The 16027-nt window shown below is 35.4% G+C and overlaps 1 protein-coding gene across 1 annotated transcript in view; it reads left to right on the forward strand.

Annotated features, from left to right (window-relative positions):
- GFRAL (GDNF family receptor alpha like) overlaps nucleotides 1–16027 on the forward strand; it is a 58551-nt gene that overhangs the window by 16460 nt on the left and 26064 nt on the right. The window contains exons 5-7 of the mRNA XM_045542217.1: nucleotides 3721–3774; nucleotides 4581–4911; nucleotides 10206–10456. Of these exons, the coding sequence (XP_045398173.1) occupies nucleotides 3721–3774; nucleotides 4581–4911; nucleotides 10206–10456 (636 nt within the window). The remainder of the gene's footprint in view (nucleotides 1–3720; nucleotides 3775–4580; nucleotides 4912–10205; nucleotides 10457–16027) is intronic.

Consider the following 16027-nt stretch of genomic DNA (forward strand, 5'->3'; position numbering starts at 1 on the left):
GCAGTAGAGTTTGGAGGGTACATAAGAAAATAGGAGGAGAGAAATTGGAGCCAGAAAATATAGATAGCACTTTGAAAGATTGTTAGAGAGGAAAGAACCAGGGCAAAGCCTGGAGAAAGAACTGAGATAAACAGAGGATTTTTTTTTTAAGAGATGGAAAAAATTAGGTCTGTATGCTGACAGGTATAATTTAGAGTGATAAAAATTGCTTGTGCAGGGATTAAATGGTGAATAATATTTATCCAATATTCTTTCAAATGTGTTTATTGAATGTTATTGGTAGAAATATAAGAGAACAAGATTTAGTCCCTGCTCTCAAGGAACTTCCATGCCATTTTCCCAGCATTGCCCTCCAGCTTAAAGGGGTTCTACTAAAATATAAGTCAAGGCCATCTTATGAGAATGATGAAGGAAATGGTAAGATATGCAGCTTGAGGTAAATGCATAGTATCTAGTGACATCTGAAATTCTGTATATTAGAAGAAAAATTGGGGGTCATTGTTTTTTAATTTGTAAGAATACCATTTTGCATGACTGTGTGATTTTTCTATGAGAAAACAAAACAGTATATATGTGTGAGCAGAAAAACCACACAGTAGCATTTTATAGGGTTGTATTTTTTCAAAGGAAGTAGTGGGGAAAAAAAGAAACAAGAAGCGAATAACAATGACAGAAGACTGTTCATCTATTAGAATGTGTGATGTAGGCTGTAATGGGTCAGTGAATTCAGGAGATGATCCAAAGATTTGGAAGAAATATAGTGATGAAAGTTCTCAGGGAATATATACAGTTGATGTGATTGAGAATGTGAAATTTTTGGAAGAGGGTAAGAAAATTAATAGTTGTAATTGAAAGAGAAGTTCGAGTCAAGGTCAGGTCTAGAATTGGGTCATTAGTGTGGCATACTTGGAATAGGTGAGTATCATAAGAGCTATGGCTAATGAATGGTGAAGTAACAGTGGTAGTTGGGTTTTTCCTAGAGACACAGAAGTAAACCACCACAATGATAAAATTTGAGCTGGAGGAGAATATTGAGATAGTACTTACATCAATGATGAATATCAGGGCAAGATTTTGAGGCTAGTATTTGGCAAGACAGTAGAGGAAGGCACAACCAGATAGCATAAAATTCAGAGAAGGAGAAATGTTCTGTAAGGGTGAATAATTAATATTTTGAAAGCTGCAAAACTGACAAGGTTAAGTATAAATACCTCTAATGCTATCATGGTATGTTTTATATGGGAAATGAGCAAGAGCTACACAGAGATGAGGTCAGAGAAAAGCCAGGCTTCCGAAACACCATACTCCTGCTTTCTTCTTTCTTCCGTGGCTGATTCTTTTCTGTCTCCTTTGAGGATCTTCTATTTTAAATGTTGGTGCATATCTCCTCAAAATGAAATTTCTGTTGCATTTAATTTGACTAATTATTTTATAGAAATATGTTTGTCTAGTAGCTTATCATAGCATATTTTTATCATATTATAAAATTTCAATCAAAATATTTACATAAATTTAATTCTGATACTATCATGTTAAGGGAGAGAAAATATATGGGAATAATTAGGGATCTAATATGAGATATTAGAGTATATTTGAGGGAATGTTGTGTATTTTTTGATGCATTTGTATATGATTTTATAACTCAGATGTAGATCTGGTTGGTGAATACTTCTGTTTATTCCCACAACATATTACCCTTCAGCTCCTCTTTAGCAATGAAGCTACTGTTTAAAATATCCTCTGGGTAAAAGGTGTGTGTGTGTGTGTGTGTGTGTGTGTGTGTGTGTATGCACATATATTTGTATGTGTATGTATGTATATATTTGCATATGTATATGTCAAATTATTTACACATTAAATCCTAATTTCACATAAATTAATTAAATTAACATTTAATGTGTAAATAATTTATTATAACATATTACTCATAGCATATAAAAATATATTAATAATACTACCCAAGATAGACTTTATTTTCCTCACACTAAAAATAACTGTTCTGTTGCATTGGTAACAATTACTCATATAGTGAGTGAATTAGTCTGCTCAGGCTGCTATAACAAAACACCACAGGCTGGGAGGCTTAAAAAGCAAAAAAAAAAAAAAAAAAAAAAAAAAATTATTTTCTCACAGTTCTGGAGTTCAGGAGCCCCAGGTCAAGGTCTAGCAAGGTCTGTTTCTATTGAGGGCTCCTCTCTTCCTGATTTGTAGATAGCCAGGCACCTTCTAACTATGCCGTCTTATGGCCTTTCCTTGTCCTATGCTCCAGAGGGGGCAGAAGGAAAAGAGAGAGAGAGAGAGAGAGCTCTCTCTGATGTCTCTGCTTAGAAGGCCACTAATGCCCTCAGATCAAAGCCCCACTCTTATGACCTCCTTGAAACTTAACTACTTCCTTAGAGACACAGCCACATGGGGGGTTAGAACGTCAACATATGAATCTGGGAGAAGGGTCCCAGGGACACAAACATGCAGTCCATAACAGTGAGTAAAGCCAGTGTTTACTTACATCTCGTGGTTAGTTTCTTGACTATGTTTTAGTCAGTGGCACAGCCATATCAATCATTCCCAATGCAGAGATGTTAATCTATAATATTAACATAATTTCTAGCCTGGATTTTTGTATTTGTTACAAAAGCTATATGACTAACTGGGATCTATTTATTGGGATGTCATTCAACATGGGATAGTAGCACAGGAGTAAATATGTCCCCGTCTTCCTCAGAGACACAGAAGGGTAGACTCAAAAAGCAATAGTGGTTCTTGAGCTAAGATTTGATCAATAACAAACAATGAAAAATCATGTATAGTGAGAATAGCTGGGACAATATGGGGAGTCTGAAAAGGCTGTGACACATCTAGGGGTAAAAAGAATTTTCCTGTGATTGTACCATCTTATATGGGCAGTAGACTGGTAGGCAGGGAATATGAACAGACAGCCTAGGTAGGGACAAATTGAGTCATGGAAGGACATTTGCACCATAACAAAAGTTAGTATTTTAATACCCAATGCAAAAATTAATTATCATTTTAAAATAAAAACCCAATCATCCAATTCTGCTACCACTTCATGGATATGTCTATTAGTGCTCCTCATATTTTATTTTGGCTTTGGCTTATTTGTCTACATTTCCTACCAGGCATTGGGATGCTCAATGACAAGGACTGAATATTTGCAGCCTCTGTCTGTCACCTGGTAAATAGTAGGGAAATGTCCTTGAATGGAAGATTTTAGAGTTAGATGTCCACTTGAATGCACTTCCATTGATGAGATTTTCCAATTCTAAAATTATAATTCCTTAGAACTCTTGCGCAATGAGATAATCAGAGGTAGAAATAGTTTTTATATTGCATTTCAATCTAATTAAGATCCCACTAGGATGGGATTTGGGGCAGGGGAGGGTTCTGACAATATTTCTTCTGTTTTTTCTCCCCAGATAAGTCTTTGTTTACCTCAGTGTACATGGTCTAGCTGTTAGCATTTGTTTAAATATCCAAGTAACTGAATCCTTGGAGCAGGGCTGTTTACCCCACTTGAATGATATTACAGAGGTTTGTTTTCTTCATTTGTACTGCACTGATTTTGAAGATCAAGGGTTAAATAAGTGTTATATGAACTTGTATGTATTTTTGTTTGTTTACTTATTTATAAATGTAGCCCAGATTCTCTCCCAGATTAGAAAATCATTCAGTAATGAAATACTTTCTTTGTTTTCCTTCTAGATGACATGAAAGAGGACAAATTTAAATTGGATCTAACTACTCTTTCCCATCATGGTAACATTTATAAATTATACTTTTGATCTGGATTGCAAATACTAGACAATATAATTTAAAAATGTAATTACCAGGCTTCTTAAAGTTACACTAATTCAAAATAAATCGTGTAACCTTTCTAATACAACAAAATGTAACAAAATCATTACGTGTCCTCCAGTAATGACATATCAAAGGAACTCCTTTGCCCACTCATCATCTATGGATGTGCTGAGGAATACTTTATGATTAAAAAAATAGTCTTGATTACATTTCATGGATATTTTGATCACTTAAATCATTTAGGGCCAACTGTTTTTGCCTGTGCATGTGGTGGGGGGGCATTCATATATACCTGTATATTCCAGAATGTAGACATCCGTTATATGCAAGTATAACTACGTGGCGACTTTATTCAGGAATGCCCCCCCACAATAAAAAGTACAACAGAATGAGAACCATTGTGCCTTCACCAATGAACTCACCATAAACTATATAGTTCAAATACAGTTTCTGAAGATTTATTGTTTACTTTTGAGAAACTTGGACTGGGAGATTTTTCCTTCAGCTCAGTTTTGGCCCTACACACTTCCCATCACTCTACATCACAATATGTATCCAGTGTAGGTGAAAGATGATTCCAATAGTCCACTATTCAGGTCTCAGTAAATTGATACTTACCCTAAAAAAAAAAGTAATATTTGCCAAAAATAGCACATCAGTACATCATTGTATTTTGTTCACAGACTTCTCACAGTGTTTTGCAGTTTCTGTATATACAGCTTCCTGTTTAGTTTTCCAGGATCTGGGCATGTCATTGTTTTCAGGATTCAAAGGGATCTGGTCCTGTCTGGAAGTGGCAGAGGCGTGTGTGGAGGATGTGGTCTGTAATGCACAGTTGGCCCCTTACCTTAAAGCTTGTTCAGCAAATGGAAATCCGTGTGATGTGAAACACTGCCAAGCAGCCATACGGTTCTTCTATCAAAATATGCCTTTTAACATTGCCCAGATGTTGGCTTTTTGTGACTGTGCTCAATCTGATATACCTTGTCAGCAGTCCAAAGAAGCTCTTCACGGCAAGCCATGTGCAGGGAACAGAGTTCCACCCCCTACTTGCCTCGATGTAATTCACAGCTGCCGAAATGATGAATTATGCAGGTGAGTAAAAACATGCATATCTAACTTTCTTATTTAGGCACCTTATTTGTTACAGTCCAGTCCTAACACTTGATCTCATTACAGTGAGAGTCCCCGCCATCATCCAACATGGTGTAAATAAAGCCAGACAATTCATATTTTGAATCTGTGGTACATGTGTAGTAGCCTTTTGGAATTCAAATGCAGGATAGGTTTTTTCGGAATAAAGAAATTCAGTATGTCAAAATTTGGTAGTTGTAAAATAGTTATTAATGAAATTATATATTCAACATAGACTAATGAATTGGTTAATAGACCTGGCTTGTAGATCTGCTTTTTAATATGCTTTTTGGTGTGATTATATAAGGCTGTTAAATGTTGTAGAATTTTGGCAAGGTGACTCTTCAAACTTCAGAATAAAACATTTCTGTCTTAGGCTGGAGCTCACGAAGAAGAAGGTGGTTTGAGTACAGTTTGGACATCCCCAGCATACATGTATGCCATGAAGTCAGAAATCTACTGGTTGTCCTCTTCCCAACTTCAAACTCTTAATTCTTGGGGGAGTAATGTCAGTCATTTATCTGTTCGTTCAGAGAAAAATATTAATCAAGTACCTACTACTACTCTAGGAAACAGTGAATAAGAAACACACACGCCTGTCCTGCAGAGGGCAATAGGAGACGAGGTGAAAGATTTAACAGGGTAGGTGTGGGCAAGCATAGGTCATGTAGGGCCTTAAGGGACACACAAGGACTTCAGCTTTTACTCCAAGTAAAACGGAGAGGTACTAGAGAATTTTTAGCAGCGTTATGAATGATCTGCCTTCCTTGCTAAAACTTTCACTCTGCTAGCTGAGACTAGACTGTACACCTATCCAGGTAACCACTTTTGGGAACCATAGATTTAGTCCCACACTCTTTGGCTTTTTTCTTTTCTTTGCTAGGATCTTCATTAACACATTTTGTTATATATTCAAGTTGAATTTATCTTTGGTGTGGTCAGAAATCTACAGTTAAGTGCACCCTTTTGGACAAGAGCAAGGAAAGATGTAGGAAAGAATAACTCTGATGAGTCACAACTATTTGTAATATTGATGTCATCATGTGGAAGGAGCTTTATTTAACAACCAGCACTAAACCATATAATTTTGGATTCATCTTTTGCTTATTTTTTGAGTAATTCTTTACATTTATTTGTGTCCTTAGTGCCTTCTATTAGGGACTGTTTTACTTAATTTTACATAAATGAATAAAACTCCATATATATCAAATTCATTTAAAGATCAAAATAGACATTTTGTATGAAGGAGTAGCTCAGTGTGTGATGGCTTAGAGCAAAGATTTGGCATATTTGTCACCTTGCTTCAACCACTGGCAAAAGACTAAAAGATTTAATGATATCAACTTCCTGAAGGTTCTTGGTAAACTGCTTTCTTTTGCCTTTTTAACTATGTAGACTCTCTTAATCTCTGTCATTTTAACTTGCAAAGTAGTTCCAGATCTTGTAAACATTTCTCAAAAAAGATAATTGCTTCCCTAAAACACACATTCTGTGAAAAAAAGGGTAAAGATCTAAGCAGAGTGCTAGAGTGTTGACATTGTTTCAACTAATCACCTAGGATGTCAAGGTTCTTAAGAAAATTTTATTCAAGGATCTCATCATTGCAAATGTGTATCAGTTATTTTAAGGCTCATTAATTATTTTTCTTGAGTGAATAATAAAGGCAATGATAAAATAATTTTATAATGCAATTTATATTTTTCAAACTCATTTATCATCTCAAAAAATTCTTATTAGAGAAATTGATTCTAAGATTTAATTTTTTTACACATTTTAACTTCCTTGACATATTTGGAATGAATCCTAAGGTCAACGACAAGAAAACATTTGTCATGATTTAAGTGCCAACAAATGTTTTTTGTTATACATAAAATAATGATATCTCCTACATTCAATGAAATGTGGTCAATGTTTGATTATACTACTTTTCTTACCACAAATAAACTATTACTTTCTATGTATCTAGGTATCTACATATCTATCTATTTATCTATCTGTTATCTACACTAACAATGAAACCTCATAATGTTTTAACCAGCCAGAGCCAGGGAAGACTATTTTTTTATTTCAAAATATTAAGGGGGTATAAATGTTTTTGTTATATGAATAGCTTTTATAATCCTTAAGTCAAGGCTACCAGTGTGTCCAACACCCAAATAGTGTTCATTTTACCTGATAGGTAGGTTTTTACCTCCCTCCTCCTTCCCCCTTTTTGATTTCCAATGACCTTCACATCTCTCTCTGCCCATGTATGCCCATTGATCAGTTCCAAATTATTAGAGAGTACATTTGGTGTTTGTTTTTCCATTCCTGAGATACTTCACTTAGGAAAATGGTCTCTAATTCCATCCAAATTGCTGCAAAAGACATTATTTCATTCCTCTTTTATGGCTGAGTACTACCTCATGGTATATATTTGGAATGCTATTTTTTTTTAAATAATCACTGTAAAAATACCGTATGTCACCATACATGAGTACCCAGCTTTGCCTGATTCTAATGCCACGGCCCTAGATGTATGTGCTACCTAATTATCTTGAAGCATTCAACCTTTAGAGCATATTTCTGAGATTCCATATCAAGTAAAATATTTTGTGGTGTGGGGTCTAGAACAGGATAGGCACTACAAAGATGTTATCTTATTTCCCTCCACTTTTATATATTATGCACTCAATTTTTGTATTAATATTTTAAAGCATGTATATACATCTCTTCTTACATAATTTCTTTCTTAGATTAGTTCAGAGAGTAAGGACTGTGTGTCTTCAATTTCCTTTCACCATGTGCAAATAGTCCTTTAATAAGTACTTTATAGAGGTGATGGAAATATTATTCAATACTGGCAGCCAACATGAAAAGGCAAATCCTATCATTTTCCTAAGGAAATTTTGCCTTAGGGAGATTTCCAGCATTCATATTAAATTATTGCTAATGTAATTCAGATGAAAAAAAAATCTCCAAATGGAAAACCACTCCTTCAGTGAGGATGATAAGTCCTTTATCATTTGCCTTTTTTTGCAGAAGAGCCTGTACTTGGGCAAAGCAGTGTACTTTGGTTTTAAAATAGAATTTCTATCATTGCTCCAGATTCTTCAATTCATGATGAGTTTTGACATTCCTTTATTTTTTGAAAAAGCCAAAGAAGGCTATATAAAGGCAATATCTCCATTAATTTTGTCCAATACAGATACCAACTGGGAAGTGAGAGTATATTTTGCCAATCTTATAGAAATTTATGAATTCATATAAAGTTATAATGCATTATATTTGCATATGTATGAACTCAAAAAAGTAGTGAAAAAAAGCATTTGCTTAGAAAAAATTCCAACTACTTTTTAAAAGCAAATTTCCATAATACATTCATTTATTTAGAATGGTATGAGACATTTAAAAAATGTGGCTATATATTAGGTTACAAAGGTAAATGTAAAACATTCCATGTGCAGAAATTACACAGAGCACATTTTCTTACATTTTGCAATGTAAATGGAAATTGAAAGCAAGAATAAAAACAAAATACTATACTCAATTCCTCATAAAAATTATTCTTTTAAATACTTGATTGTTTGAACAAACCAAAACTAAAAATTGAAGAAAATCAAGAAAATACAGATAATGAAAACATTGTACCTCAAAATATTTCAAACTTAAGATAAAAGTTTTTAATATAAATTTTTTGTCACATTTAAACATTTTAATTTCAAATGATTTAGGTATCCAGTTTACTAAAGTGTTTTATAAAAATTTTTAATTAAATATTCTCTAGTTCATTCTTTTAGCAACATTTCATGACATTTTATGAATGAAATAACATCCACCAGTAGATAAATCATGAGCTTAAACTTCATAAAACACATATTTGATAAAGAATAAATAGCATCTAGATGCAGATTTATTCCCTAACTTCTAAATGACAACTGACATTTTCAAAACTTATACTTAGATGACATCCTGTATATAACTCTTAATTGCATTAAAGGAACATATTTGTTCATCTGGCATCAGAATTATGTGTTAAGAAATTTGTTGTATTTTCTTAGTTATAAATTTTAATATATACCCATTAATTTCCATTATATTAAATTTCAATTTATTTAAATATATTTTATCCAATACATTTGAATATATAATGAAATGTCAATATATTTAATTACATTAAAGTTTTATAGTGAGTGCCAGGCGCAATGTCTGGAGAATGGACACGCTTGAGGCTCTGACTCAGGGGGATGCGTGGGACATGGACAATGTATATAACCTGAGCTTTTGTACCCCCATGAAGAGCTGAAATTAAAAAAAAAAGTTTTATAATAATAGATATATTAATTTTTTTAATACTAATAAATACAATTTCATTATATTAAAAAGTTTATCATTTAAGATGACTTAAATATGAGACTATTATAAACAATGTGGCTTTGTCTTTTTAGCAGAGTTGCTACTAAATACAGAAAAATAAGCTCATGACAAATGTCATGTACTCACAGAGCTTTCATGCATGTTTGATGGTGACCTATTCAAGAAAAAGTAAAAAGTAATTTTAGTTATTACTATTCTTGTTTACATTAAGAAGATCTTCTTACCATAAAAATTTCAAAAATAAAATTATTGTATATTATCCAGACTTTTATTCAAAACTGTTACAGCAAGTATCAAATGTATAGTCAGAAAACTTATGAATGGATATAGTTCTAAAGGATTATCTTGGCCATTAAATAAACTCATAATGTTTTCCTTTACCCTTTACTTTAGCTCTGGCTGCCATAAACCCTCAAAGCTCATTGTAAATTCAAAATTAGTCTGCTTAGAAATGTTGAGAAAGTGTACAATACCTCCCATCCTGTGGGATAACTGGCTTGAAAGGTCGAACGTGTTATTTGAAATCACTTGGTGTGAGACAGTAGCCAAATGCTAGCCACAAAGCTACATTCAGCTTGAAAATTGCTAATAAATCTCTCAAGTAGTTCATACTGCAAATCATCACCCATGGAAATAACATTAGTAATGAAGGAAAATCCAGAGTAAATTTAGCCTCTGTCTTGCATCACAATAGGGCAATAATTCACAAGTTTCCTCTACTTTTTCTTCCACATTTTTTATTGGGATGTTTGAATGTAAAAATTTAGTTTTCAACTATGTACTGGCATCCAGGAGGTATTTTGTTTTATGTCGGTCTTTCATTAGGTGAGGAAGCATCATATATTAATGTGAAATAGTATTATTCAGAGGCTAATTCCTTTTCTTCACTCTTTATCCAGGAGGCGCTATAGTACATTTCAGTCAAAATGCTGGCAGCACGTGACTAGAAAGTGCCATGAAGATGAGACCTGCATCAGCACCTTAAGCAAACAGGACCTCATTTGCTCAGGAAGTGATGACTGCAAAGCTGCCTACATCGGTACCCTTGGGACAGTCCTTCATGTGCAATGTACCTGCAGGACCATTACGCAAAGTGAGGAATCTTTGTGCAAGATTTTCCAGCATATGCTTCATAGAAAATCATGTTTTCGTAAGTTCCCCAAATAAATTCTCTTTCTCCCTCCTTCTCTCTCTCTCTTTCTCTCTCTCTCTCTCTCTGTGTATGTATTAACATATATGTGTATACCCACACACATACACAAACGTATATCTTGTTTTTGCCTATACAGTACAAAGTGGTAATCCAGCACAGAAAGTTTATTCACAAAGACATTTGTGTGTTTGCTGTTGCATTTGAAAATCTATTTTCTGATTATGTTCTATGTATTTGCTATTTTTCTCACCTAGCAGAAAGCGGTACAATTTTTAAAATTTTTGTTAGGTCACTCTTAATCATTTATTGATTTCAATGTCAACAGCATAGGTTTATCCTATCAGATAACTGGGTATATCAAGTATATATTGCTAAGGAACAAACCACCCCAAAAGTTAATGGCTTAAAACAATAACCATTCATTTGCTCACAGTTCTGGACTCAGCTGAATGGTTCCTCTTATGGTCTTGTCTGGGATCACTCATGTAGCTGTAGTAATCTGTGGCTCATACTTACGCTGAATACTCCAAGATGGTGCTGAGCATGCACCGTTGGCTGGGATGATGGAGCATGAACCGTTGGCTGGGTTTTCCACAGGAGAAGGAAACTGAGAGATTAAATGGCTCGCCCAGGATTCTACACTGGGTTGCGGTACACTCATGGCCCTGGCTTGCTGACTCGGAGCCCATCATGTTCTCCTGCTTGTGAAATGGTAACAAAAACAAGCTTGTGTCTGTTCAGTACACTCCAAAGATGAGCCAGTCATAACCTCATAGTTTTGTTCTCACATCAAAGCTTTGAAGAGCCCTTGTCTGTTCCTGTGTGCAGGACTAGACTCAGGCAGAAGGGCGTCGGGAACAAACCATATTCTGCCACTTACCCGCTGACCTCCAGGTTCACAACAGACATACATTTCTGTGATAGCCTGAGAATTTGCACAGAGTAAATTTGTGGCAGTTAGAACTGATAGAGAGATGAGAAAAATGGAAGACAGAAAAATGGGTTAATAAAGAGGACCATAGAAACAGAAAGGATTAAAGTATCCATTATTGTGCTTTTTTTAGCCTTGCCCAGAACTTTCTTTTAAAATACCAGCTGTAGTCACTTAAAGGAGATATGAAAATACCACCATACTTCCCCTAAAGACTCAGCTCCTTCTGTTTGAAGAATTTAAAGAATAAGAAGGAGAAGAAAGAGGAGAAGAGGGAGGAGAAAAGGAAGGAGAAGAAAGAGGAGGACAAGGAGAAGAAGGAGAGGGAAACAGAGAGGATAGAAAGATGGAGGGGAAGGAGAAGGAGGAGGGGGAAGAAGAAGAAGAATTAGAAGACCTATCTCTAGTAAATACTACAGGGAATGGAAAACAACAATTGAAATATGATACATGCTTAAACAAATGTAAAGAATATAAAAATAAAAATAAATTCTTCCCTCAATCCCATTCTTATGAGATAGCCAATATTAAAAAAGTTGCTGATATTCTTTTGAACTTTTTTCTTTACTTGCAATACACATATACCTTGAATACCATGTATACATCCAAACACATGCCTCCCTCACCCTGACACATGCACACACACACAGAAATGTTTTAAGGAAATCGAACTATACATAATGCTTTACAGCATGCTTCTTAAACTTAAAAAGATGTGGTAGACCCATTTCCAAGTATGTCCCTATATGGTGGCTTAATTCTTTTTAAAGACTGTATAGTATCCTATAGGATAGCCATACTGTAATTGTTAGCTAATCTCCTATTATTATGGACAGTTCTCAATCTTTGCTAAACATAAGAATCACTGAGATATTAAAAATGTTCATGCCCAGTAAACCGATACAATCATATTCTATGGTAGCAGGACTTGGGTATCAGTAGGAACAGCTTCATGGGCCTACATCCAGTGCAGTTACAAAAGGCTCTGTGCTCAGAAGCACCCCAGGCTTGGGGTTTAATGCTCTATAGTCATTGTCTTGAAATTCTTAATAATTTTATCCTTCACTTTGTGTTTCTCAAATGAAACCCAGTGGAACAATGGAGCATGTGAGAGGTGTCCAGGAGCCTCTGCTTATGTGTGTTTCTGCCTCTCGCCACTTCCCCTCTTCTGAGGGACAGTCAGGTTCTCAGCTGCCTGATCCCCACCCTCTGATGCCCTGAGCTGTGCCCAGCACCCCTCCATTCCCCTGCCCTGTAGTTGCTGCCAGACATTTGCCTATTTTTAAAAAAAATAATATTCAGCTTTCCAGTCTGTGGACGTATAGTTTTCTTTTCTCTCTTCTAATACATTTTTATTATTTTCTCAATAAAAATAATTTCTCAATTTTCTTGCCTAGCTTTGGCTATCTATAGCTCTTTCTAGGTATTGCTAAATATTATGATTGCTATTGAATGTCATATATTTTTAAGATTATATGTTCAAACTCTTGGTAATTGGACTACAGAAATTCAATTAATTTTTATACGTAAATTTACATGCAGCAAATTTATAAATTCTGACTATTGAATTATTTTGTGCTTCCTATGTAGATAGCCATATGATCTTCAATAATCATAGTTTTGTTCCCTTTGCTTAATGCTCATGTCTTTCCTTTCTTTTTTGTCCTCTTCTCACTCCCCGTAACACCTAGTACTCATAGAAAAATGTTAAATGTAAATGATGATAGTGAATGCCTTTGTCTTGTTCCTGATCTGAGAGGATTTTCTCACCATTACCATTAAGTATGATGTTTGTCACAAGTTTTTTGTAGATCCTTTATATTAGAATAAGGAAGTTCTCTTCTATTCACAAACTGAAAAGCACCTTTAAACACTGAATGTTGAATTTTATTAAATGCTATTTTTACATTTGAAGATCTCATCTGAAATTCATTCAGCATGTTTTAGTCATATACTTGTGGTAGGATGATGGTCATGGTTCTAATTTTGTTATACTAACAGAAATGGAAGTATTGTATTCATTTCTAAACCCACTCAAGAATCTCTATTTGCATGAAAAGGAAAAGAAAATAAATTCAATTATTACTAATTAGCACCCTACCTTTTCCCCTTCACAGCCAAATTTTCAATGAGAGTTGCCTGTGTTCACTGTTTCAACTTCTTCATCTCTTACACACGGATCCACCCATGCCAGTCTGGCCTCTGGGTATAGATCCACTCACAAAAGCAGCTTTCCGACTGGTTATGAACCACATCCTTTTCAGAAATCCTGGAGGTCCTTGTCTTCTTAGGATTTTAAGCCATCTTTAAAAATAGTTGATATCCTTTTCTCTCTTGATATACCCTACCCCCTTGGATCTCATTCCTCTGATCACTCTGGATGCTTCTTCTGTCTACCTTGTAGGCTTAACCAACTGGTTCATTAATATCTGTGTCACAGGGCTACACTGTAGGTTTTCTACTAAAGTAACTGTAATATTCCCCTAGGAGATCTCATCCATGGCCACACCATCATCACCCGTGATTGTACTGATTTACAATCTTTAGGGAAGATCTCTCTTCAGATCCAACTATCTGTTCACCTATTTGATGTCTTCTTTTTGATTTTAAGATTGTGATATCAGAAATAAGCTCCAGAAGCTCAGAGGCTTTACACAGTGGGAGTTTATCCCTCGGTAGCATACAGTCCAATCAGCAATAAGAATGGTCATTTGGAGGACTAGCCTCTTTTCAACATGCTGCGTGTAGGACCTCTAAGTTCTCTCCACTCAGCTGAGGACAGGAGGATAGCATGTTCCACAGTCACAAAGGAGCATTTTATGGTTTGGTAGTGGCAACAGTACACATCGCACACACCCATAGTCCACTGGCCCCAACGCAGACACATGGCCACATCTATCTCAAAGGAGTCTGGGAGGGAGAGTCTAGCTTTGTTCCGGGAGGAAAGGCAACTGGGGTTATTAATCACCAAGTAAGTCTTTGCCACATCTTACCCTTCCTTTCACCAAATATACATGTCATTCTTCTCTTCACACCGAGAATACACTTACCCCTTCTCTAAAGGAGACATCTCAATATTTCTCAAATTTATATCCAGTCATAGCCAACTCAAAGGCCAGGATGTTGCATGATGTTTAATCCAAATGTTGTGGTGCCTTACAGTAGACAGGCAAACTATGAACTAAAAAGACTCATTATTCAGTGACGTTCCCCCCAACGCAAACACCAAACACAAACACACCCACATACCTACATATACTATATGTGTATATATAGTATCAGGGACAGCACAACCTCAATAAAAACTCCTATTCAAAATAAGGAAAAATGAGAGAACAAGAGCACACAGTAATGGGATCCTATTGTAGGCACTGTGAAGCCTCTCTGGCAGTGTGGATTTCATTAATTAGACCCTGAATCAAATATTTGTGAAGAACCACCTTCTGTGGCTCCTATTTTGTCCTCTGAAAGGCTCTTCCTTGACCATTTTTCTCCATGGCCACATGTGAAGTAGGTTTGGGGGAGTATGTCCTCCTTGGGGAACATGGAGCTCTCATAGACCAAGTCTTGCTCATGCAAGTTTGAGAGACTAAGAATTGTTTTAAAGTATTTAACAGTCATAGTCTTTTTGCAAGAATATTGGTGGCTTCATTGGCAACTTAATCTCTTAAAAATATGTTAACTTTCTGATATACTTGCTTTTGTCAGTTACATGTGCCAGTATGCACAATAAAAAAATATTTTCTTGACCTAGTTCCCAAGTCCGCCTATGTCTTTGCTTCCTCACCTCCATGCCTCTCTCTCTAATTTAATGATTTAAATTAATCTGAACAATAGACTCCCTCTGATCACTGCTTGAAAACCAACCAAAACCAATCAATTTCTACCTGAGCTCATCTCTTTATTGTAAAACTTTGCTCAATGCAACCAGAGTGATCAACTCATACTACCAGCTCTTTCAAACCACCTTACTTAATGCTACTGATTGGGTGGATATCCAATCTCCCTTTCAAGTGGTACCAAATGATTTGTCACTGCAAAATAAAAAGGGATCTCCATCTTTCCAGGCTCCAATATGCATTTCCTCACCACCTAACCACTAAGACAATTCTGTATATTTCAGGTTTATACTATGGCAGTACCCCTACTTCAAAGTGCCAATTTTTATATAGGCTAAGCTACCACTAGTTTATAAAACTGATAACATATAAAATATCAGTAGACTGACACAAAAATTAATTTCTCACTCACATAAAATATAATTACAAAGGGAAGGTGTGGGATGGGGTGAGGGAGTTAGAGTAGTTTAGGTGTTACACAGCTACTTATTGATTACAAATTCTTCTACTGTGTGGTTGTACCCTCTTCAAAGTTCACATTCCTCATCATTTCATCCTGCAGATGCAGAAGAAGAGATTACAGTGGGGATTTTTGCAAACCAGTCATAAATATATTGTACATGCACTTCCACTTGCACTTACCTATGGGGAAGCTGAAAAATAAAGTTTAGCTCTATACATGGTAGAAGGGAAAGTGAGTTCAGTGAACAACTAGCCAGTTTCTGCCATAGTATCTCAAAGAAAACATATAATCTGTCACCCTAAAACTTGTCATATTTAATTATGACTCTAGTTATA

This window comes from Lemur catta, chromosome 2, assembly GCF_020740605.2.
Source record: "Lemur catta isolate mLemCat1 chromosome 2, mLemCat1.pri, whole genome shotgun sequence".
Classification (NCBI taxonomy): Eukaryota; Metazoa; Chordata; class Mammalia; order Primates; family Lemuridae; genus Lemur; species Lemur catta.